The 26,021-nt window shown below is 42.1% G+C and overlaps 2 protein-coding genes across 3 annotated transcripts in view; one reads left to right on the top strand and one right to left on the bottom strand.

The window, feature by feature from the left end:
* The window catches only part of galnt14 (UDP-N-acetyl-alpha-D-galactosamine:polypeptide N-acetylgalactosaminyltransferase 14 (GalNAc-T14)), a 266,824-nt gene that overhangs the window by 163,828 nt on the left and 76,975 nt on the right, over nt 1-26,021 (bottom strand). The window lies entirely within an intron of this gene.
* On the top strand, nt 19,166-24,503 carry LOC146652711 (uncharacterized). Its single transcript, XM_085382604.1, has 4 exons — nt 19,166-19,173; nt 19,218-19,325; nt 21,682-22,678; nt 22,757-24,503. The coding sequence occupies exons 1-4, from the start codon at nt 19,166-19,168 to the stop codon at nt 24,035-24,037; spliced, it is 2,394 nt and encodes a 797-aa protein (XP_085238730.1). The 3' UTR covers nt 24,038-24,503.

The raw sequence follows: 26,021 nt of genomic DNA, 5'->3' as shown, positions 1-26,021 counted from the left end.
TATAAATCTTATAAAGTTTGTATCTGTCTTGTGTGAAACTTGTATGAAAAGCATATAAGAGTGAAAACAGATATAAGATCCCTTGAAAAATTACAACTTGTATGTTTTGGATACTTACTCACCCCAACCGGTCGCAGCAGATGGCCGCCCCTCCCTGAGCCTGGTTCTGCCGGAGGTTTCTTCCTGTTAAAAGGGAGTTTTTCCTTCCCACTGTTGCCAAAGTGCTTGCTCATAGGGGGTCATATGATTGTTGGGGTTTTTTCTCTGTATCTATGAAGCGCCTTGAGGTGACTTATGTTGTGATTTGGCGCTATATAAATAAAATTGAATTGAATTGAATTGAATTACTAAAACAATGTATGAAAGTAATGAGAAAGTGGCCACTTTCATGAGTAATCACATATAAGTTGTTACTATTTCTTTTCCATATGGGCTTCAAGAAAAGCAAATGATTAACAAACACAGACACAGGAAACCCACCAACAGGCCACCAGAATCCAGAAACGCACAGAATGTCTAGTTCCCAAAAACTGTATTAATCCATCACACGTTCACAAATTGTGTCAAAATCCAATAACATCTTAAGGAAACATTTCCAGGTTGATATCAAAATTGAAACTCAAAAGTTCAAAACATTACAAGATGTAAGTATGCATTTTTTAACTATGCTGCTCAGCTGTAGAAGCAGAATGTTAAAATTTAAAAAGTATATTTTTTATGCCGCATTATGCAGCAGTTCTCAACCTGGGGCGGCAAATGATTTATTGAACCAAAAAATACATAATTTCGAATATGCAAATGTCTCACCATGTTGTTAATCTTTGTGATAAATGCTCTTTTCCTGTGAAATAATAAATGTGTGCAGCCTCTAGCCTCCCTGCTTTTATTATTTGGATAAAAACAGCTTTAGTATTGTGTGTTGTCCAAGTTTTGGGCAGCCACTCAATTGCATAACCAGCCTGTTAGTCATTAAATTACTCATTAAACCATCCAGACTGCTTTCCAAGTTCAGCAACAAAACATGGAAAGAAACTCGACACCGTACACTTCTACTTTGTTTCTGTCATGAATCTCAAAATAAAACAGCACCATTGCTTTAAATTAATCAGAGCAATTTCCAAATGTTTCATGATTAAATTGCAGTAGAAAAATAAGAATAAAACAGAGCTTGGATGGTTGAAAGAGTAAGCCAAACAGAAAGTGGTATAACATACCTACAATCAGGTGTACTATAGAACAATCAGTCAGAACCTGAAATTATTTACAGCTGAAATGAATCATATTAACCATTAATAAAGGGCTGGGAAACCTTGTTCTTATCACTGACCCAATCATTACTGCAGACCTTGCAACAACAGCTTCCCCCATCATACCCATATACCAGGTTTCTTGGTCAGAAAATGCTGAAGATGCACCTAAGAAAGCCATGTCAACAAGCTCACTGGGTATTGCAACACATATCAACCAGTGGATGTTAACTCTGTGTGTTAAGTTGCTTCAGAAGTCTACATAACAGAACCACTCTGGTATGGTTATCTATCAGTAAGTTTTAGCTTTTAGGCGTATCTTGATTTTAGACCAAAACAGTAGCATGGCTTCAGTGTTGTTGCTCAGCATATTAACTCTAACACCATCATACTTACAGCAAGGAACAGACTACACCACAAGCCATACAGAACAAATTACAAAATATCCTCTATGTTACATTATGTAATCACTCACTATTTAATTGGCTAACAAACATATCAGAACACTTGTAGAGCCTGTACTAATTAACGACTGCAATCCTTCACTACGAGATGCATGACGTGTGAAGGATATTGGACAAGTGGAGGAAGACCCAAATTTGTGGGGCAGGACAATGAGTTTCATAAAAGAAAATATCCTAAGATCAGGAGATTTAAAGAAATCTTTTTTTAACTTGTTTTATTAAAGAAAAAGAGCAACTACTCTGTGAGTAAGGCAGCCATTAAATCGGTCAGTCCGCCACTCGCTGAAACAGTTCATTAGTCAGTCAGTCTGCAGATTCACTAGAAATGGATGTTTTGTTGTTAAGGGGGATGCTCATTAGATATAAAACACACACAGACACACACAAGTACACACACTCACAAAAGGAAGCTGCAGTCTCTGCGGACCTATTAGTGCATCTCCGTGTCATCTATCTGAGTTTAAGCTCTCTATTGTTTGTGACACATCACACACACACACACACACACACACACACACACACACACACACACACACACACACACACACACACAGAGAGAGATACAACTATGCAACCACCCCCTCAACACATGCACACACGCAGTAAACACTGCAGCACCTGTCAGTGACTCCGGGGAGCTATATTGGTGTTTAGGAGCAGCCGTTATAGAAGTATACGGGCCAATTAAAACACACTCTTTTCTTGACAGGCTCAACAATCTGAAATCAGGCTGCGTCTGCGAATAAAACAAAAAAGAGAAAGACTGACACTGCTTGCGTAGAGAGGTGTGTGTGCGTGAGCGAGAGAGTGTGAGCGAGAGAGAGAAAGAAAGAGGTAAACCAAGAAAGACAGCAGTAGGTAGCTGAGAGCCACACCAGGTGGTGGATGTGCCTGTTTGCTTAAATCACAACATGCTGATGCGTGTGTGCATGTCCATGAGTGTGTTTGTGTGGGCATGTGTGCACGGCAGATGGTGCGTGACGACTGTATTGCTCCCAGCAGCACAGCTGTCCAAGGCAATACACCCTGGACACACACCTCTTCATCGAGTTAAATAACATCAACATACAGATGCGCGCACACACACACACACACACCAAACACTCTTCAGCCTTTCAATAATTACATTTTTAGAGGTTTCATTCAAAAATATGGATTGTTTAATACACAATTTGAATTTGCATAAGTCGTGAGTCAAAATCAAAATGTGTATTAAAGTATCCATATTTTTGAGGGCCATCTGGACCCTTTTGTTCTGTGTGAGGATTGTGTGTTAGTCCTGAGCCTGTCGATTCTCTCTGGGTACTCCGGCTGGGGAGAACAATTATCCATCATAAAATTATACTTAGTGTTGCACAGCATCACATTTTACTTATGAAATTTGTACTGTTGGGGCGGGGGCGGACTGAAAATCATTATCATTTCTGATTAAATTTAGATTTCCTGCGGGTATCCTAGTCCTTGCAGTTTGTTCCTTTTGTATATGATCTGAGTTCCAGACTGGGTTGAGCTGGTCCCATCTCCACCCAAGGGTGTAGACTTCAGTTTCCTGCATTTCAGCCACTGCACCTGCTTCCCATCAGCCTCATCTGAAGCAATATATATAGACCGGCTCAAGTCTCCTTTCCCTTACCAGATTGTCAAACTCCTCAGTGTGGTAACCAGGCTCCTAGATGGCTTCCATGCATGCTAGTATTCCCAGTGCTTAAGCTTGTGTTCTCCTGTCTCACAGAGTTATATGTGTGTCTGAAGGGCAACCTTGCAGCCACACTTGTACCCAGAAAAACTGTGGATCCCTTACCTCTTGTCCTCATCTACTGTCCACCCTCCAACGTCTCAGTGACTTCAAGAACAAATCACTTGCCTTCCACGGTACAGCCATCTCCATCTCTTCAAGTAAATCAGACTCTTCCAATCCAAACTATAGTAACGCGCTCAGACTGACCCACCTTTACTCGATCCATGAACTCTCCTGGATGGCACAGTTTCCCATATCATAAACGTGTTGCATTCAATCCTTTTTCAGAGCCACATTTGCCAATAAACTCTATTTTGAATATCACCCAGTCTATCTTGGATCCTGCCTTAAGAGTGTACTATAAAACTAACATCACCACTGGTATTGAAAGTGGGCACCCGTTTGCTTTGCTTTCATTCTGCACTGTGCCGCCCAACTGAAAACAAAAATGCCCCTTGTTAGACGTGTGATGGCTTGGTAAATCGTCCTGGGTCCACCCTGCCTTTCACCCAAAGAAAGCTGGAATAGTCTTCAGCCTCTGCACGATCCTGAACTGAATGGAATTTGAACTCCTACCAATTGGCAGTTGCTAAGGGAATTCAGATTTATATTCCCACTGTAGCATGTCCGCTAAATAGGTTTGCAAGTAATCCCTGTATCACTGAGCCTTCTGTGTATCCAGATCCCCAGGGTCGCATCTGAACAAAAATAAGTTGAATAATTAAGAATATGACTCACGGCTGAGCAGCAGGTCTTCCTTTTCAGGTTTGATACAGCCTTACAACCTTCTGCTAACATGCATGCTCTCGTACATATAGCTCAACATTAGTGGCAGAAAAATGGCACCAACAGAGAAGTACCAAAAACTGTAGTTCTTCTAGTGGCCACTTGGAGTCAATCAGTAGACTCGCCTGTGTAACTGCAAACTGGTACAACAGGCAGTTTTGGGCTCTGTGGCTAGTTTTCCACTTCATAGGAACTTTACAATAACACCATACAATACCAACTTTTAAATCTTTTTTATAATAACTCAGCCACTTTGTTAGGGCTTAAAGTTAGTATCATCTTTTACATACAGTCTTTGGTGTTTATGGGAGGCATCATTGTTCCACTTAAATATCTTTTTTTTTTTTTAGATCAGCCCAAATCTTCTCTCACCTGTGTTCTCATTTAGTTTGGAAATAAACATCAAGATGTTAACAAGTGACAGCAACCTCATGCCTCGTCGCACCCACAGAGGACATTATACGCTTGATAATTGCGTGCAGGAGTTTTGTGGCTACACAGACACAGACACACACTAATGTAAATCAGATGTGTGGTTGACAGCTACACAGATACAGCAGCCAACAGTGACTGAATTAATCTGATGAAGTGAGAGGCATACGGCGGTAACACTATTAAGTGGGATTATTTACTTGCAACATGAATCCCTCTGATTTGGTGAACCGGCGGGAGGAAATATACACTGAACAACTCACATTAAACATTTTGCACTGACAGAAGAAAAATAAATACATCAGATGATATTAAAACATTCTAACAACCCTTCTGTGACACAGAGGAGGAGGAAGGAAGACGGAGCCAGCTGGAATAACTACACTAATAATAATAATAATAATAATAATAATAATAACAATAATAATAATAATAATAATAATAATAATAATAATAATAATAATAATAATAATAATAATATTATGAGGCACTGCCCACCTGCTCTAGCTTGAGCAAAGCTGCTGAAAAAATGTGATTTATTTTGTCCTTAGTTGTTACATTGCAGCAATAATAATAATGGATACTTTATTGATCCCCATGGGGAAATTACTTGTTTTTCTCTGCATTTGACCCATTCACTCAGTGAAGCAGTGGGCAGCCCACTAAGCAGGCGCCGGGGAGCAGTGTGTAGGGACGGTACCTTGCTCAGGGGTACCTCAGGGTAGCCGTTAAGTGGATTCGAACCGCCGACCTTCCGATCATGGGGCGACCACTTTACCTACTGAGCTATCCCTGCCCCAATGATGTGATGAGTAGATTTACACTTTGAGCCCTACAGTTAAACCTGCACTTAAACAACTGCTGAATCAACCTATAATTCAAAATGCAAATGATGATTTGCCCCTTCTGCTTATTTATAACATTTCCTGCATGCGTCAGACTAAATAAGTCAGTTCAGCGAAAGACGCAAACGTGAGAAGATTTTAAGTTTTGCAACTGCATGCACAAAGCATGAATGCATGAATTTGTGATGAATTTCCCAAAACATTTTCCATCTTTATATAAGAAGAGTAACACAATAAGAAGAAAAAATTAAATCAACACTGCGACATTGATCGCTACATAATACCACAAGTATCTGACACAATCTGAGATATAATATTCAAGCTGTATTAAATATGTATCAGCCTAATATTTCTGTCCAGTGCCCATATAGCCTGGTGCATTCCCCTCAGATATAGAAAACCAGCAGTGTGCAGTGCAGCAGAGATATCCTTCCTTATATTCACACTAACATGGTGAGTCTTCTGCTCGGGGTAAAACAAGACAAGACGTTTATTTCAACATGCAGCAAAGAGACTAAAACTGATGCAATTAACAGGAGCAGAAAAGAACAAGAGGAAACAGCAAATGTTGCTGAACTGGGGTGAAATATTGTTATATTGTACCTCCTGTCGTGAAAATTTAATTTCCATTTAGACATGCATAGAGTCAAAGATAATCTAATTTAATCTGCCCTCTCTTCTATTTCCCCCTAATGTCTCTTCTCCTTGCTATGGCTGCCTCTTTTCCATCCTTTCATCTTCTCTCAACTCTTCACCCCTCTCCCCTCACCCACTTCTTCACCTTCTACTTCGTTTACCCTCCTCTCTTCTTCTTCTTTACCATCCCTTCCTCTACTATTTTTACCCCAACTGAGGTTTATTAATGAGGTGCAAGTTTTTATATTGTGAGAGAGAGGGGAGGGGGCGGGCGGTGGGGGCAGAGAAACAGATAAAAACAAAGCAAGTGAGAAAGATAAGAGAGAGATGGAGAATGAGACAAGGAGGCTGAGAGAGGTAGGAAATGAGTGAGGCAGATAGAGAGAGGGGGGACGAGGTGGCCGTTGGGTTTTTATAATTGGCTGTCTATGACTCAGAAAGGGTGTCAGTATCCCTCTGACACACACACGAACACACACACACACATACATTCAAAGAGATCACATTTCCACTCTTGCCTCCCCTAACATGACATGAAGCCAGCTTCTGAAGCCTCGGGGCTCTGAACATTTAAATTATCTCCTATCTCCTCGGCTCACTGTGGGCTAAAGATCACAGATTCAGCTTCACAGCAGCAGCACCGACTTTCATTTCCTCCTGATTCGCCTAATTAGCATTGCTAACGACTTCTCCATACAATGTCCCTGTTTTAACCTGTGTATTAACCCATACAAGGATATTGTAAGTAGCTTTTACTCTTACTGATGGAGTAGTGCCATCCCTGTTGGCAGCAAGAACATTATCTTCCATTTTTACATGCGAGTGTTTATCTGTGCGGGAACCATCTGGACTAAAATGCACAGTGCAGTGCCGTTGTGTTATATCAGTACAATGCAGGTATCAAATAAACTTATTAAGTATGTCAGATGAATGAGATTTTCACATAATCATAAATAATGCAAATTGCAGGTAATTACCTGATCACCAAGTAAAATATTAAAGGCTGCAAATTAATATAATTTTAAAACCCAGTTATGACATTTATGGCCTTTTTTAGTTTAACTACATTAACTGCAGAGCTGACACTGGCATATTTAAAAATGAAAAAAGTCATGTGCATCTCTCCATTGTATACCTACATTGTATGACTGTAGAAAATAATAGAAAGGGGTCCTACTTTTAACCGGATTTATGGCCTCTGAATTATTCAGTTCATATTCTTGTTGCTCACTTTAAACGAGGTTAGTGCATTGTGTATTTTGTATTTTGCAAATTTTAGAGTGAACTTGATAAAGCAGGGTATGCTTTTGGGTTGTGGTTACTTTGTTACTGACAAGTTGGGTTTCTCAGTATGACTTATCCCTTGTTCATTATGTCTGGTTAAAAACATTCTCGAAAGCAGTAGTCTTTAAAACAACTATTATGCCCTGTTTGTTGCTTTTATCTTTTAAATACAGGTACATCAGGTACATAAGTGACCTCTATAATGATTCAAATGACTAATGACTAAATGACTTTAATGTGATGGTTTTTGTGTTATCTACAGTCAAAAAGTACACCCTATATCAGTTTTACAGGGGGTGGATAACTTGAGTTTGTTGTGCAGGTTTTGCCACCCATAAACCATGAATCATGAACTGTATAGCATTATAGTATTCTAGAGTCAAATGTGGTGTTGTCCGTTTGACAGCTGAAGCTTGACTGAAACTGGGTCATGCAACAGGACAAAGCAAGGGCGCCATCAAATCAAGGTTGCAATGGCCCAACTAAAGTCCAAACATCAACCTGACAATGAGCTGTGCATAAATGAATGTGCACAAACCTCAATGAAGAGAAAGAATGTAAAAAGAGTTTGAATAATTAAATAAATTCTTTATTTTGTCAGAATCCATCCTTCAGGTTGCTTAAAAACATAACTTTGTGAAACTGCTTGAACTTTCATGATTAAATTAAGATGATATAAACAATCTTCGCTTTAGAAATTGCACTTTTGTTTTCAGTATCAGTGAAATCGGTCATGAGTGGCTTTAGAAGTACAACTGAAAATAATAACAGTAACCTAGCTCCCACTAACACTGAGAGAAATGAGCCCCTGACCTTGAGCTAGAACTATTTTGTTAAACTACACATTTTAAGATCAAGAATTCACTTCCATGATTAAAAAAAACAACATGTTTTAAGCTTGTGAGCAAAAGAATAGTGCAAGTGTCTCTCTGGTGAGGACAGTACGACAATTTAAAATGAAGAAATCCAAACATAAGTTCAATATGTACTTTCATTAATTTTAAAGACAGTACTTCATGTTTCAGAGAGGCAGACAAACATCAGGACACTGCATACTGTTCCTATTCTAGTAAGCAACAGTCTCTCTCTGATCTATCATTAAAAAAATCCATCCTAGGTGGTTTCTTCATAAGACTGTTGTGTCAGTCAGAGTTAATGATGTACAAAAAAAACTGTGTACACCTGCTGCACTCAAGGGGCAGAGAGACTGAGACATATTTGTAAAAAGTGAGCAGCAGAAAAGTTTGCAGCTCTTTAATGAAACACCCTACATGCATCAGACTCGCTCTGCTAGGTAGCTGCTCCTTAATATTCCCAAAGCTTTCACAGATGTAAGTAAAACTGGCTTTTCTCATAAAGGACCACGGGCAAAAGGAAGGAAGAACCTACAAGGCCTAATTAAATGAGACATGCTACCTTCTGTTCAGGACTAAAGAACCGTGTTGAAGTCACTTTCACAGGAAGTTTGTGTCATTGTTTCCGATTCCAGCAGACAAAACTTTCTTCTCTCCTTATGTTCATGTGGGATTGTTATTGATGATACCAAAGTCTTGTAATAAAACTTTTAGATCCTTTGAGATATCAAGCAAGAAGTAAGACCTGATGCTCTGTGGCCAGGCAGAAATGCAGATATGCAGTATAGACATTTGGTCAGACAGTCCCTGTGGGCAGAGCGCATACTGTGGTCAATCTATTATAAAACTGACCTTCCCAATTAGTCTGCTCCTTCTGGATTATCAGAAACCGCAGATCTCACATTTGCCAAAGTGCAGCGCTGGATGGTTTCTTGTGAATGAACAGTGCATTTTAAAAAAAACAAAATAACAGTGAAGAGGCCATGACGCAGTCATTACAACTGTGTGTTCTTATTGCCTGTTTACCCCGTGTCTCAAAACAAAACGGGTTTTATCCAAATTTATGATCCAAATGACAACGATTAGCTTCACTTGCGAATGAAAAGTAATGACTCACCATGCTGTGAAGTTAGATGAGCCTTCCCAGCTCTTGTTAATAATTTACACTGCAGCCTCAATCATTTTTGACCCATGGGGGGAAGTAAAAAGAACTACACAGATGCTCTGCTACACATTCGCACAAGGCTCACTGTAAACTATGATACAATGACTGCTGTGTTTGGAGAAACATGGACCATAATTTGTGGTGGAATTTTTTAATTTACAGATTAAGGCTACTGCATGGTGCTGTAAACACAGCAGTTCTTTGAAATGACTAAAGGAATAGAATAAATAGAAAGAACTATATGTGAAGAGGATTTTTATCGTGAAGAAAATAACATTTGCGTTCTTGCTCTGCTGGCTTTGCAGGAAATAATTCAATGATCTTACGTGAAGAGGCAGAACCACCAGCTCTAGCAGTTTGGCTGTAGTCTGCACAAAATCCAGGCAATCCTTGACACCATAAGTGCGTCTCAACCTTTGTCACGGAGCGCTCCTACTCCGCTCCGGCTCCGCATTCAATGAAACACCATTTGACAGAGTCACACATCTCATCACAACATCGGAGACGCTTTCATTTTGAGACTTTCAGTTTTTCACACTCTACTAACCCTTGGTAAAATCGCTTCTTTTTGGTGAACAGCTCACAAGCAGTTTGGTCACGTATTTGGTGAATTGATTTTTGGGCCATGTGACCTAATTCCTCCTGGAAACTAAAGACTGAGAAAAAGCTGTGAGTCAGAAAAACATCAAAGAAGAATGTGTTTACGGTTTATTTATCAGTGAGACCTCATGTTTTAGTCCCATTCTGCAGTTTAGGATTCAGGTGGGAGTATGTTTAGTGCCTGTATTTTATTGTATTGCATTTTATTATATTTTAATTTTTTTTAAAAATGTATATGGGGGAGGGCATGCTGAATGTCCAAAACACATCTTACAAAAAGAGTAAAGGTAGATGAAATATAGTGGATTTAAAACAACAACAACAACAAAAAACAGATTTGTGACTGGTCCACGGTGTGCCCCTCCTCTAGCCATGACCGTAAATTAGACAAAACTTGAATAAAATGGTAAATGGCCTGTATTTATATAGCGCTTTACTAGTCCCTAAGGACCCCAAAGCGCTTTACATATCCAGTCATCCACACATTCACACACTGGTGATGGCAAGCTACATTGTAGCCACAGCCACCCTGGGGCGCACTGACAGAGGCGAGGCTGCCGGACACTGGCGCCACCGGGCCCTCTGACCACCACCAGTAGGCAACGGGTGAAGTGTCTTGCCCAAGGACACAACGGCCGAGACTGTCCAAGCCGGGGCTCGAAGCGGCAACCTTCCCATTACAAGGCGAACTCCCAACTCTTGAGCCACGATCTTGAGCCACGATCAAAAAAATGTATGAATAGATGGATGGATGGTTTTTGAAAACTCTCTTCCTCCAGTTTTTGTCTCTGTGACTTATGGCACTATCACACTCTACAGTCAATGCCAAAAGTACTGACAGTAGCACCCCTGCCAATATAAACATTTTATTTATTTACCAATAAACACTTTTAAAACTTATAAAATCCTTGTCACTGTTCTTCACTATAGAAACAAAATAACATCATAAATAATATAAATAAAAACTCAAGTGGAAAAGTTCTTGAGGAACAAACTTTGTGCCACTGCCAAAAATTCTGGTTACGACTGTATTGTCTGTATAGAAATTCTGGACTTTTCTTATTTTAACTTCTTTCTGAGTGTGATGAATTATCAGTGGAAGAAGCAGCAGTTTTATACCATTGGATGTGCAACGTTTGGTCATGCTGTTAGTTTTAATAGTACAGTATATAAATGTTTGACACTAAGGATGCGGTAAAGACAAACTAAGTTTTCAAGCATTTATAAAGCGCATATTCATCTTGTGTCTTACTTACATTGTTAGCCATTCCCTTTATGTCCCATCCCATTATGTTAACGTGGTTACATTAGTAACAGATCGAGAGAAAAAAAGTGAAGACAAAACAACAACAACAACAAAAACGAAAAATCCTAACCATTATGCAACCATTCAAGAGCAAAATACACAAAAACATCAACTTCAGATAAACGGTCCCCAGAGGGAAGCTTGCAATTTGGTGAAACATAGAAACAAACTGCATCACAGTGCACTGCTTCTTAGAAATATAATGAACACAAAAAGAAACTAACCAAAAATATTTCCATTCCCAACATAATATATAACAGCACAGTTTTCCATGTAAACTGTACTGTAGTGTCTCTGTACCGTCTGTGCTCCCCTCTGCTCCCCTCCCACCCTCTCACTGCTCTCTTTCTGCCTATAGCAGAAGCAAAACTCGTAACAGTAATTGATTCCCACGCCAGAATAAATGACACACATCTATATTGTATTCATCCCCGCAGCATTCGACATGCCCCTTAGCACGAACACGACCCCCACCAACAGAAAAACATACACATAATAACACACACCGAGCTGGGAAATAGTATCTTCCTGTCCTGAGGACGAGATATTGATTGAACCGAGCCGAGCACGGAGTTTCGATTTACACATTTAGAGTTTGACGGCAGCCGTGTCGGTCATTTGGCTGTCGTTAGCAGCAAAATGCTCATAACTTACAGCGTAAATGGCTCAACAGGAAATGTAAGCCTTCTGCTTAGTCTAACAGAGGAAAAGAAAAGGAAAGACAATGAAGACTTTTGTTTGAGTGCAGATTTAGCCATTTAAAATCACTTACAAAAAAAAAGAGACTTGCATGAACAGAAATTCTGCTCAATCCATTTTACTTTCACAGCAGTTTGGAAGCTGCAGAATTCAGTACGCTGGCAGGAGACAAGGGTCATTTGTACTTGTGTGGGCTGCTTGTTTTTCCCTGCTTTCAGCTGCAGGTAAGTGTATGTGGGAGCCTGCGTGTCCTCAGTTTTGTTTTGTGATGTCTTTTTAAAAAAGCTTAAAAAAATCTCTTGACACACCTTTTGTGCCTGAGAGTGAAGCAACACAAAAAAAAATTAAGCAATTAATTCTCCGGACGATCGCTTTAATGACATCCATCAAGACTGAATTCATTTTAAGGTGCTATTCTAATGGTTCTCAGTCACACACACACAGGCTCATAAGTTACACACAGAACAGAAGAAAGCAGTTAATAGTAAAGTAATGAAGAGTTACAGCATAAACTCTTTATTAGCCTCTCATCGTTCATAAATCACTTAGAAGCCAATTTCATATCAAAGCAGGAAAGAAGAGAGAGTCTTGATTGAAGAAAAGAATTAGCAAAGAAGAGGTGAGAAGAAGATGAAGGAAAGAAGGAGTCATGAATCACTGGAGAGAGTGCACAAGGGAGGAAGGATGAGGAGGACCTGGTTTGGAAAAGCAGTTGGTTAAGCAAGAAAGGGATGAGAAAGAAAAAAGGGAAGAGCAGAGAAAAAAGGAGGGTTAGGTGAAGAAAGTGTTAGAACAAGATGGCAAAGAAGGCAGATTAGACGACCGGATGAAAAGCAAGGAGTGAGTCAGGGATTACGAGAGTGCTGCTGTGACGGAGGAAAAAGGAGAAAGAGGAAAACTAGATGAGTTAGGAGGGAAAGGGATGTAGACTGTGGGGGTGTATGGGTGGGAGCGAGAGAAAGTGCACAGAGGTGAAGGCAGCTCCATTAAATGAGAACTGAAAGTGTCCTTGAGCAAGGCACTCAAAATGAAACACAGTGCCACTCAGGGAAGATTATTTTCTATTTCGTTCTATTTTAAAACTTCCCAGAGAGGCTACCAGCGGTGCTTGAAGTAAACAGAGAGAAAAATGCCACCTGTGAGTTACTCATAGGATATGTTAAATAAAACTACATAAACTGAGGGTGATGTTCTGACCGTTTTCAAAAGGCTCCTCCACTTTAAAATCCAATTAAGTTTTCTTCAATTTTATCTCAGGTTTCGGTTATCATACACATAATAACTGGGATAAAAAGGAGTCGTTTAAACGTGTGCATTAAGTGACACGAAGCTGAAATTAAGCGTTACACTGTCTCCTAACTAGTCTGAGTTAGATTGAGGCCTGTCATGCTACTTAAGCAAGTGAAAAAGTGTTTTCTAAGTACTCAGTTGGATGTAGAGGTGGGAGTTGGGAGCATGACTGTGCAGTGGGAGCAAAGTGTTGTTGAAACTGAGAGAATTGCAGAACAAAATGTTTAATTCATGGATGGATTTAGTCTCTTGTGGCCAGAAAATCCATCTCTTACTTCCAGGTGGGAGGACGTGCAGCTAGTGTGAATTTGATGGTTGTTTGATTTCTTTTTGTTGTGCAGGTTAGTGCGAGAAGAGAAGCAGACTATGTTTTCACATGGGGTTACAGGTGCTCTGTGCTGCCTCAGTAATGCAGTTTTAAAACAACAGCATCAGCAACATTGCACATTATGCACTGCACTAAACCAAAACAGATTCTGTTCAGGCACGTTGGAGTTTATTTCTTAACCTTACAACATCACAATCAGCAAGAATGTGCAATTAATGGTTGGCTCAGACTCACTCTAACCAATTCTGAAATCAGGTTGCATCAAGAACATGCAGAGAAAATCTCAGATTGTCTTCTCTTTTATCCCAAAGATGAAAATTATACACACTCTTAAATAATTTAAACTTTAAACAACAGCATAACACACACTACAGCATGATATTAATATCATTAAACCAGAGGGAATTTGTGTTATTGCATCTGTAGATGTAAACAAAGATGCAAGTAAGACATCAATTTTCTTCCGCTTATCCAATACACAACCTACACAGCTACAGGAAGGTTGGAGCCTATCCCAGCTGCTATGGGGTGAGAGACAGGATACACCCTGGACAGGTCCCCAGTTTATTGTGGATTTAGATTTCTACCCTGGGCAATTTAGAATCCCCAGTCAACCTAACCCCACTAACTCCATGTCCTGGGACTGTGGGAGGAAGCTGGAGTACCTGGTAAGAACATGCAAACTCCACACAGAAAGGTTGATTTAAACCCAGACCTGTGAGCACCACTGCGCCACCATGCTCCCCTTTTTCTATCTATTAACACTCTGATGAATACATCGGGAGCAACTTGGGATTCAGTATCTTGCCCAAGGATACTTTGGCATGCAGACTGACCAGCCAGACCACAAACCTTCCAATTAGTAGATGACCTGCTCTACATCCTGAGCCACATCCACACCAAAAAGATCTTGTTGCAGCAATATTTTTTAGTGAGGAGAAACCAAAGCAGGAGGCTAAACACATGTAGAATATAAAGTGTTTGAAGAGGTGCAGTAGGCAGAGATTGTCTACCCGTTAGTGAGACCTGGAGGTGAATTTTCTTACAGTTATAGCTGTCAACCGTATGCAATCTAACGTTAGCTTCAAAGGCTACAATGTTTGATTGCTGACCCTGTTAGCTGCTCCTGGACTGACGACCAACAGATCAGACTTATCTTTACGGAGTGGCATGAATCAGCTGACTGAAGAATGAGAATGAATGGAGGGGTACACCAGGTCTGTTTAGAATCAGAAATAAAACCAACTTTCTCCATGATTTCTTTGAATTGTCCTTGCTCAGAAAGGGTCCGGCCAGCCGATAGTTTTGCTCTGAGGAGACAGTTCCAACCACTTCACTTCAATACCACCAGGGACTAATGCTGTATAGAGAAATTTGGAGGAGTACCAGAAGTATACTTTGGGCAAGATACAGACCCCTGATGAATTTGTCAGTGTTTGTGATAGTTGTGCTTATAGGCATAAAATAAAATTCAGCATGAATGTATCTGAATAGCTTTTAGTAAAAGAAGTGCTTTGAGTGCACAGTGAGAGTAGAAAAGTACTACATAAGTATCAGTCCATTTACTTATGGTGAAATGCGACTTTTGACAATAATGTGTATAAAATTGTGCAGAATAAGTGCAGTTCTCAGCGGCTCCACCAGGAATGGCAAACATTTTTCAAATAAAACTTTTCCATGTGGCTGTCATCATCATCATCAGGCAGCAGTAACACGGTCACTATGACCTGGCCCCAAAGTAATTGCAGAGCTGCTAGATGGAGGAATTCAGTCACTGAACTAATCTCTTTCCTCCATCTCAGCCAACCAACACACAAGCAGCTTGTTGTTTAGCACTCGACAAGTCCTCTTATTAACTTCTGTCTCATTATAGGCTCTGTCGTCTTGGTTCTCTCTTGTCATTTGGATTTGAAATTCTTAATAAGGAACATGTTTGATATTATTACGACAGCTCGGATGGGTCAGCGAGCAGTTTAAGAGATGGAAACTACTTCACTGAGGGCGAACAAGCAAAGGTCTCTATTTGGATTTCTTATTATTTGATTGTCTGGAGAGGTGATGTTATGATGTTAGCTGTCCTAACTAGTATGCGCAATGCATACAAGCATGCACTGTTAATTTGACGGTTTTTGTTTAATAATGTCAGGACAGTCAATTCTACAAAGTCGCTGCTCGGCTTTGTTTCACTAATGTCAGCTACGTGTGCAATCACAGCTGTTCTTGGTCTGGTTGTCTGGTTAATCCAGGGTCGAAAATATAAGAAAAAACACAGAGATTTAGCTGAGGAGGCCAAAAGAAAATTTCACTCCTACTTGCACACACAGATGCAGAATCACAGACTGGAAACATTTTGGAATAGACCTTGCATTAATCTGCAGGCAGAGCCAACGGAGAAGCTCCTGGGAGGCTATTAGCTTCAGGACTATTCAGCACTCCATTTGGATTATGCTGCACTGGGACGGGGATTAAACGAACTCTGCTGCCACATTACAATAGATCCAGCAACCCTCGATGTACCACTGGGTCACCTTTGAATACAGCACAAAAGACACTCAGATACAAAAGATATTTCAGCTTTTTAATAATATTAAGTTTTATGGTGATTTCAATTTGTGTCCTCACACCGTTTCTTTTGTGCCTTTTGCTGTGCACGACCTGTCTGGAATTAAACATGATTTGTTCTAGTGCTAGTATGAAAACTGAAATCATTCATATATGTATGCACGGAGACATACGTTGCCTCTGACTTTGCATTATTTGGTATTATAATGAAATATTAATGTGGCCAAAGGCTCTTCAAACTCTGCACAGACTAGAAGGGACGCTAGGCAGTAAGAAAGCTAATATCCGAAGCAGTAAAACCTTTGTGTTGAGGTCCTAGCTCCCACATTGAGGGACTGAGAATGTTCAGCAATGTAGCTGGTCTGCAGCACCAAACCACCCATAATAACAGTAAAGGACATCCGGAGGAGTATTAAGTTTCTTTTTTTTTATTCAGCAGTCACCGATGCATGTGTGCTGACAGGACCATTTTCTTTAAAGTAACTTACATACATTACAGTGGGGGCATTCAGAGTCACCCACACTCGAGAAGGTTATTTATTCAAATGTACAGTAGAGTTGAGCTTCGGATAGGAATTTACATTTAGAGTATTTCAAGGTCCACGTGAGTTTGTTTGTCTTGTCCGAAAGTATTGCAGCCAGTGACCTTAAACACCAATGTGGCAGGAAGGACGGCACCAATAAAAATGAGTTTTAGATAAAAAGATAAAGAAAAAAATAAAGTTCCGTTTTCCAGCGTCAAATTGCCCCATATCTCTGCATCATAAGTCGTTTTGCTTATCAGGCCATCTACCCAGCAGTCAACACCATCTCTCTTCATTTACATCCCTTGATGTGTTCACAAGCAGATTCAGAGTGAAAGAGAGAATGCAAAATGAAAGCAAAGGGCTGAATGCAGGAGGGGAAAAAAACAATAAAGGGAATGAGAGAGCAGCGAGGATAAAAAGCAAATGTCGGTCGGAATCAAAGCGAACAATCAGAGACCTGCTCCTCATTTCCTGGACCAGCTTCAGAGGCTGAGTCGGATAAAGGAAGTGAGCGTTGTTAACATGGAAAGTCCCATTTCCGCCACACTGACAGCCACATGGGGGACTGCTTTGCTTCACTTATTGTCATCTGCATTTTTAAGAAAACACCATGCTCCAGTCTGATGCCAAAGTAGCAAGTAAAGAGTCGTTATGTTTAACGGCGGGCAACTTTTTCTGCTATCTAGATAGCTTTCTCATGCAAACCTGATTAGGCAGGATATGCTAAAAGCAGTTAAGCAGTGGAGATTCATTTTTCTCATTATTTTAGATGCCACTAAGAAAGGACTTAAGATTGGTGCATATTAGCTAAAGGGAAAAAGCAGGTGATTGCAGTGGACACAAAACCCACAAACTGCAAATAAGAATTTAGAGAAAATACTACGGGTCTTTTTTTTTCTGCGTCCATTCCCCAAGTTGTTAGTGTAGAAACCCACAGCGACAGGTCAAGTATCGCAGGCCTAGACACCAATCAGCAACACATTGGTAGCCAGTGGTAGCCAAAAAGGGGAAATGTAGTAGTATTCTGACCTGCAGTTGACTAGCTGGTGGCAGTCTACAAACCAGAAATGGAACCGTTTGCCTTCAAAGCAAAAGTTGTATCTTTTGAAGTGGTGGCACCACTTTTACTTTGCCATTTACAGTGGTTTGTTTGTGCTACTGCTTGGGTAGCCACTATTGAGTGTTTGCAGACAAGTTGGCACCTTTGATACAAACTACAGGCAAATTTTGTTGCTGCACTGTCGTTGCAAGGGATTTCTCCCAGCGACACACAGTAATTTCCAACAACCACTTATTATTATATTTTGGGAACATACACATATGAATATTTACATATCCATAGTTTTTCCCAGCAATGGGAGCTTATTTGACCTCTAGGCCAGCAATTCATTTCATTCAATTCATTTCATTCAATTCATTAATATTCAGTTCTTCAGTAGAGTTTTTATATTTTTTTAAATATCCTCAACCAGAAGCAAAAGAACAGATGTTCTTTTTAAGCCTATCAATCATATCTGTCAAATTGCATTCATTTTAAATTCAGTTCAAATGCAAAAGCATGAAGTATTAAGTGAACTACACAGAATTATGGTTCTACAGCAGTGTAAACAATGAATGCGTCTACAAAAAGTCTAACTAATCATAAATTTACTTGCTGGAGACAGAAAAGGAAAAGCTTGGTACTCCATAGAGTTTGTTTTGTGCAAACCTGGCTCAAAGTCAATTCCCTCTGCTAGGATAAACTGATACTAAATGCCTATAACTTGCTGTGTGATGGGAATCACTAATGAGGAACAAAAATAAGTTAGCATAAACGATTAAATTAAAAAATGAACCTTTACAGAAGTCGATAATAAAGGCACAAAGACACGCGCGATCCATTTCAATTGTGGAAAAACTGCACCGTACTAATACTCACTGTGAGTCTGTGAGCAACGACATTTTGTAACCGATACAAAGTCAAAGAAATCCAAAACTGACTGTTGCAACAGTCAGTTTTCTGTTTCTGTAAGACAAGCTGTTGCATTTTGACTGTGCGTCTTCTGACAGTGAAAGCCATAAAGTGCATCTTTTTTTTTAGATACCTCCTGCAAAAGTAGATAAAATGACATCTTTATTATTTATCTACAGATTTCTAACTGCAACCTTTAAAGATTTTCCCAGCGTGGATGGATATGATACTGCATTTAAAAGATTTGGATTTCATTCATATTCCCTGCATCCCTGTGGACCGAGAAAAAAAAATTATCTACTACAAACTTCACTCATTTAAAATATTCTGCTTATCCAGGATCGCAGGAGGGGCTGGAGCCTGTCCCAGCTACCATAGGGTACACCCTGGACAGGTCACCAGTCTGTAGCAGGGCTAACACAGGTACAGACAACCATTCGCACTCACACCTATGGGCAAGTTAGAATTACCATTTGAGCTAACCCCACCTCTTTGTACTGTAGGAGGAAGCTGGAGTACCCGGAGAGAACCCACGCAACCACGGGAGGACATGCAAGCTCCACAAAGAAAGGAAGGCCCCAGCCAGGACTCAAACTCAGGACCTTCTTGCTGTGAGGCAGAAGTGCTAATCACCGTGGTGCCCCAGGCCAAAATAAATAGATGAAAACAAAAATATATTTGTCAAGTATGAGCAGACCTAACCCAACAAAGTCTTTCTACTCTACTAAATTTCCATCTCTGTACAGCAGTCTGTCTTTCACATTCACAGACAGCTTATTACAGTGAAACACTTGATTAGATGGAATTAGTGATCTGCAGCCTTCATCCTTCAGAGGTTGAAGGCTCTCTTAGCAGGGGGCAGATCGATGCACTGTTAGCTTCTGTCCCCACAGCCTATGATTCTTCTGCACTGCCTCACCGACCTACACTTTTCTGCTCTGCTGTGTAGTTTGAAGGTCAAAGGTAATAACCAGGGTTTAAAAAGGGTAAAGAAAAAATTTCGATTCATCTATATACACACAAAAAGCTGGAGATTTATTCTGAACTTCAACAACAATTAAAAGTGAGAGGACTATTTGTGCTGTTGACATCATCTCTTATCAAAACAAAATGATCCTGAATGTTGTGACAACGATGCCATCTGTGCTTGTGTAGTTGCTGCAGTATATCACCAAGCGTTAATTGGAAATGTATATGGTAACGCTTTACAAAGATCTTGGTCACGAACATGTCAGGCCTCATTTGACAGAGATAAAGTAATCTTTAAAATGCTACACCAAACACTTGCCAAATCCTCCGTGCAGCTGTCAGTCAATCTGTCAGTGCCCTACATGGACCTTTGGTCCAGTACAGTCCACGACTGTCTGCATCCACCAGGCTTGCATGTATTTTTAGGATGCATCATGCTTTCTGTTGTGTGTGTTGGCTCTATATTAGGGTGTGACAGCATGTCGTGGAAAGATGAGAAGCCGTTTTCTCTGCCAGCAGAACGTGACCCAGTATGTCTTTCTACTCAACTACAAGCTCTCTGTCTCAGTTTGCATTTCATTCAGTGTTTACACTTTTTTGGCAGGCTGTGTGTGTTAACGAAGGAATAAGCATGTACTATTTATTTCAAAGCCTACGTTAATTTTAATGACTACTGGATTTTATTCATATTTTTACAGAAAGTGTATATTATCCACGCAAATCTAAAAAGATATATGGTAAGTCTGCAATGTTGAAACATTTTTTTATTAATAGTTTGTAGCATATTAGTCAAATGTGTATGCATTTTGTGTGGCCAAATTGCATGCACATACAACAATATTAAATAAAAAAAATCAGTTGTCTTGTATTCTTTGTAGTCTTTAAGACCAGAAAATACTGGTGCAGATGAAATGACATCTCAGTTGGACCAAACCGTAATTGCACAGCTTTAGTCCAAGGAACTGAAAAAACAACCTGATTTTCTTTAACCAAGATGAGAAAAAAGATTGTTAATAACAGGGTTAGGAGGTTGCATTATCATTATTTCTGATTAGTCTGATTCAAGAGCAGGAAGCTTTTGAATGTGAAAATCAGATTTTCAGCAAAGAAGGACATAAATGACAACATGTAATGTGTAATCTGTGTAGCAATAAAAATCAATATTACTGCACGTCTTGCATGCGTGATTTGCCCCAGGCTCGACTCTAAATACTAAATAACAGAGGATCCACTACAGAGAGTAGAGAAACACAAGAGAGGAAACATGACCAAGAAGGGCCTGCTGGAGAGATGAACCACAAATCAGCAAATATTGCTGTCGAGCTACAGTTTAAAGCGCGGATGGGTCCACATGTACGTTGCATAAATCTGTGAAAATCAAAGGTAATTACTGTTTTTACAAAGTTTACTTAGTTACTTTCTTTATACAATACAACAAAAAATGAGAAGCAGGAAAATAAACATGCATAGACACTGGGTCTATACTTAACTAATAAGCAAGAACATCTCCATATAGCGCTGTTTGATGTTCTTACATGTTTGTTTAAAAAGCACAGAAATTTCATCTCTGACTCAAATGAACTAGATTATATCTTGTTGTTGTAGCTCGACAGAGCTCACTCTACAACCCCACCCCAAATGTACTCATGCAAATATGAAGACATGCATGTAAACAAAACTAAGAGTCCTCTGCTTTTTAAGACTGTATGTAAGCACAGTGCTTTGATCTTCATGCTAGTAGGCATAATGATTACCATTATCGTTGGTTAATGTGTTAGCATGCTATCTTGTGTTAATTGGCATTTAACACAAACTACAACAGGAGCTGATGGTAAAAATCTCAGGGACTGTTGACAATATATAACAAGAACCACTGGGATGTGTGCATCACATTTCACACAGGAGTTGCTGAGATATTTCAATGAAAAGAGAAATTGTCATGGTCCTGGGTCGTTGACCTAGCGTTTTGTGTTTTGTGATTATTTCCCTCTGTTCTAGTTATTCTGTGTCCTCCCCCCCTTGTGTGGACCCAGCGGCATCCGCACCTCCCGAGGAGCTTCGGGAGGAACTAATTGGCTCTGTTTCCAGGTTGGTTAACCTATGGCTCGAGCATGAGGGGGAAGAGTGTCTCCGCGCTGTAGAAGCCAGGCTACAGCAGCTCATCTCTGCTCACTCCTGGCTGCTGGACTCTCTTCACCCGCTCGCACAGGACTTCATACTCAACGAACTGCACCTTCACCCACCAGCCGCTACCGCTTCCCAACTCAGCCCGGCGGCGAAGATTTTGCCCGGCCCGCCGGAGGTTTTGCCCGGCCCGCCGGAGGTTTTGCCCGGGAGGAAGCGACGATCGCGCCGTCGGCGCATCACCCCACAGCCGAAGACTAGGACTTTGGAACTGCCAGCTGTGGTGAGTGAAAAGGACCCTTTTTCTGTTTTGGACTGTGTGTCTGTTTATTCCGGGGCTGTGTTTTTTGAGTCGGCTGCCCTGCCGGTAGCTCAGTTAGCTGCCCAGCAGCCACTAGCTCAGTTAGCCACTCAACCGTCACCCCCATTACAGTCACAGCCAGACCTATTAGACACTTGGTTACAATCCATAGCTCAGTCAATAGCTCAGTTGACAAGAGACTCATCCGCCTTATTATCACCTATTCAGCCATCGTTGTCACCAACTCCTCCTGCACAACAAGTTAAGTCCATCCAACCCGGAAAGAACTATTTTTCACCTGTTCATGTCAAGCAGAGAGACACACCACATAATATTGTAATCAGTCCTCAAAAGCTGGCCAGCCCAGAGACTGTGACACACTCCAGGGCCTCCCCAGAGGCTGGGTCCCAGCTCCCGGCCGACTCTGGACCCCTGGAGATTAAGAAGCCAGCTGAGGACTGTATCCGGCTGTCGCTGCCCGAGCTGGGTCAATGCTCTGTGCAGCTGCAGTCTGCCTTGTGTTTGCCAGAGGCCCGTGTGCCTGCTGGTTCTGACCCGTACCTGCCAGAGGCCCGTGTGCCTACTGGTTCTGAACTGTGCCTGCCAGAGGCCCGTGCGCCTGCTGGTTCTGAACTGTGCCTGCCAGAGGCCCGTGCGCCTACTGGTTCTGACCTGTGTGTTCCAGGGGCCCCGGTGCCCACTGGTCCAGAGACTGTTTTCGCTGGGGGGCCCGAGGAGCCCGTCCAGCCTCCTGCTTCGCCTGCTGGGGGGCCCGAGGAGCCCGTCCAGCCTCAAGACTCGTCAGCTGGAGGTTCAGGAGAACCTAGCCAGCCTCCTGCCTCGTCAGCTGGAGGGCCCGAGGAGCCCGTCCAGCTGCCAACTGCAGCCTCATCATCCTCGCCAGCTGCAGCTTCATCCACGCCACGGGCAGCAGCAGCTTCTTCCACGCCTGCAGCGCTACAGTCTCCGGCTTCCACGCCGTCGCCTGCTGCAGCCTCATCGTCCTCGCCAGCTGCAGCCTCCGAGCCTTCATCCTCGCCCGGTGCAGCATCGTCATCTGCCTCGCCTGGCCCGGCTGCAGCATCGTCATCTGCCTCACCTGGCCCGGCTGCAGCATCGTCATCTGCCTCGCCTGGTCCGGCCTCTGCTTCAGCCTCGTCTGGTCCGGCCTCTGCTTCAGCCTCGTCTGGACCGGCCTCTGCTTCAGCTTCAGCCTCGTCTGGACCGGCCTCCGCTTCAGCTTCAGCCGCGCCTGGACCGGCCTCTGCTTCGGTCTCGTCTGGTGCTGCGACGGCCACGCCACCTTCGGGTCCCGAACTGCCGCCTCGACATCGGCGGTCATCTACCAGGCCGCTGGTGGAGCGTCATCATCAATATGGACGACCTCCTAGACGCCGCCGCTGCCTTCCGCGCGGTCGGCCTCCAGACTTGTGTCATCGTCGCCATTGCTGTCCGCACGGTCGGCCGCCTCAACGGTTTCCTCGTCGCCGCCGTTGCTGTCCGCACGGTCGGCCGCCTGAACGGTTTCCCCGTCGCCGCCGCTGCCGTGTGCACGGTCGGCCCCCTGAACTGCCTCCACTCCGCCACCGCTGCCTTCCGCTCGGTCGGCTTATGGATCTACGTCGCCGACGTGGCCGGCCTCAGAAGATGAACTGTCCTGGACTTCTGAGTTGTCAGCCTCCGGGCCGGCCTCCTGAACTGTGTTTTGTTCTCGTGCTCCAGCATGTGTGTTTTTGTTTTGGACAATTCTCTCGGTTCGCTGGAGCTTGTGTTGGTCCCTCCGTCCTGGGCCCCCGCCGCCCGCCCTGGGTTGGTCGTCTGTTTTTGTTTTGGGCTGTCTGGAGCCAGCCCTTGGAGGGGGGGTACTGTCATGGTCCTGGGTCGTTGACCCAGCGTTTTGTGTTTTGTGATTATTTCCCTCTGTTCTAGTTATTCTGTGTCCTCCCCCCTTGTGTCCGGTTCGGGTTCTAGATTTCCTGTTTTGTTCTGAAAGTCTGTGTCTGTTGTCATTGTGTTCAGCTTGTGTCCTCCAGTCATCATGTGTATTCAGATCAGCTGTTCTTCCCTCCTGTGTGCGATTACCCGATTACCGTGTGTGTGTGTGTGTGTGTGTGTGTGTGTGTGTGTGTGTGTGTGTGTGTGTGTGTGTGTATATATAGTGGGTGTCGGTCTGTGTTCGTTGTCGGCTCGTCTGCGTTCTATGGTGTTCCTGTCTCTGCGTCTCTCTGCCCCGCACCCCTTTTGTATGGTCTCAGGTTTGTCATTTAGTTCTCCCAGTTTAGGTTTCTTCAGTCGTTTTGTCATGCCTCACTGCCTGTTTCTGCCATTGTCACTTTGTAAATAAACATCACTCGTATCATCAGTCACTGCTGCATTTTGGGTCCTCCCTTTCCTCCACACCACACGGCTCATTCCGCCAGCCGTGACAGAAATATGTCAAATTTATGTAGGAGTATCAAGCATCAACATGATTCAACAAGTCAAACATCAGAATTTCTACCATTTGTCACGGAAAACAAGTTGACATTTCAGTCTCCACCAAAAAAATGTCAAGCAGCTGATGGCAGCTGATGTGTGAAAAGGTTTGTTACACAGAACCTTCTAAGATGTATTCCTGTGAAACACAAAAAGGTCAGGCACTTTGATAAAATGCAAAGATGATTGGATTATTCAAATGTCTATAAAATGCTAATAACTGTCTAACAAATATAGCAAATCAAGAAACACTGGATTGATCCCTAAAGGTAGCAAGCAGTAAGTATAGCGAGCTATGTAGTCAGAATGTCCTTAGACGATTCCTGCTGTGTTTGTGAGGTAAAAGAAGCAGGAAGTGAAAAATACTGAGCTGTTGATGAACCATCTCCTAAAACGTGTCTATAGGCGTGGCCTTCTGGACCAGTAGGTACTCATGGGAAGCTGTTTAGTCCAAACCAGCCATGGTTCAATTGCAGTAAGAACCCTGCAGCATTCCAAGGTAAGGTGATGATAGACAGAAATGTGAAGTGAAAAAATCGATGCCAATCCATCAACTTGCTGGTGTTAAAATAAAAGTCAGAGGACCACCATGTTTACGTCTACTGGGGGCCGTAAATGTTTGTATGAAATGTCATGGCAGTTCATTCAGTGGTTCATGAAATTAGCCTGGACTCATGAGCCAACAAACCAACATTCAGATACCACCCCTAACGCCAAGTAACAGGGCTACAAACTGGTGCTTGAAAAATCTGTGTATTATTTTTGCATATATATTTTATGTATGGGTTTCAAAACAATGCAACTAAATTATTTTGTTGTGCAAATTCATACATTCCTTCAGACAATGCCTGCTTTTTAACTTTTGGTGTTATTACTCTGGGTACAAGGGATATGTTTCCCTTTTTTGCATTAGACAGCTGTTGGTAACAAAAACTGCTTCACACAGCACACCCGTAGCAACAGCCCAGTAACAACAACATAGTGTTTTTTTAATTTTGTGATTTTTCTTAATTGATGCTGCAGCTTCATTTTGTAATAAATCCAATCTGACGTGAAAGCAGCAGCAGCAGCAGTGGTGTAACATGCCTGCTGATGAGAGGATTTGAGGTGTTAACTCTCCTCCACCCCCTCTCCTGTCTGCTGTCCCTTGCTCTATTAACCCAAGCTATTTGCATGGACTGTTCTATTAGCTGGCTGGACAGCAGAGCAGATGAGACCAGAGAGAGAGGAGACAGCAAGAGACAGCAGCACGCAGCTTTGCAGGATAATGATGCAACCGCTAGAATCCAGACAGAACAATTTCCTCCCTCTCTTCGTCTTCTCTCTACCTTTCTCCACCTCACACACATCGCTGTCTGATGAGCCTGTCATGTTGGGCGATCGGCTTATCCATCTCTCTTTCTGTCTCTCTGTCTGACTTTCCCTTTCCTCCCTCCAT

The sequence above is a fragment of the Rhamphochromis longiceps genome, linkage group LG15 (assembly GCF_057381845.1).
Source record: "Rhamphochromis longiceps isolate RC_006_pf linkage group LG15, R_longiceps_female_GT1.1, whole genome shotgun sequence".
Lineage (NCBI taxonomy): Eukaryota > Metazoa > Chordata > Actinopteri > Cichliformes > Cichlidae > Rhamphochromis > Rhamphochromis longiceps.
This window is presented reverse-complemented; position numbering and strand designations above follow the sequence as displayed.

What these genes read in the sequence shown, in the direction of transcription:
- LOC146652711 (XM_085382604.1), top strand. An exon ending in AAACTCAGGACCTTCTTGCT is followed by an intron (nt 19,326 to 21,681) that starts GTGAGGCAGAAG and finishes CCTCTGTTCTAG; the next exon opens with TTATTCTGTGTCCTCCCCCC. An exon ending in CTGACCCGTACCTGCCAGAG is followed by an intron (nt 22,679 to 22,756) that starts GCCCGTGTGCCT and finishes TGCCTGCCAGAG; the next exon opens with GCCCGTGCGCCTACTGGTTC.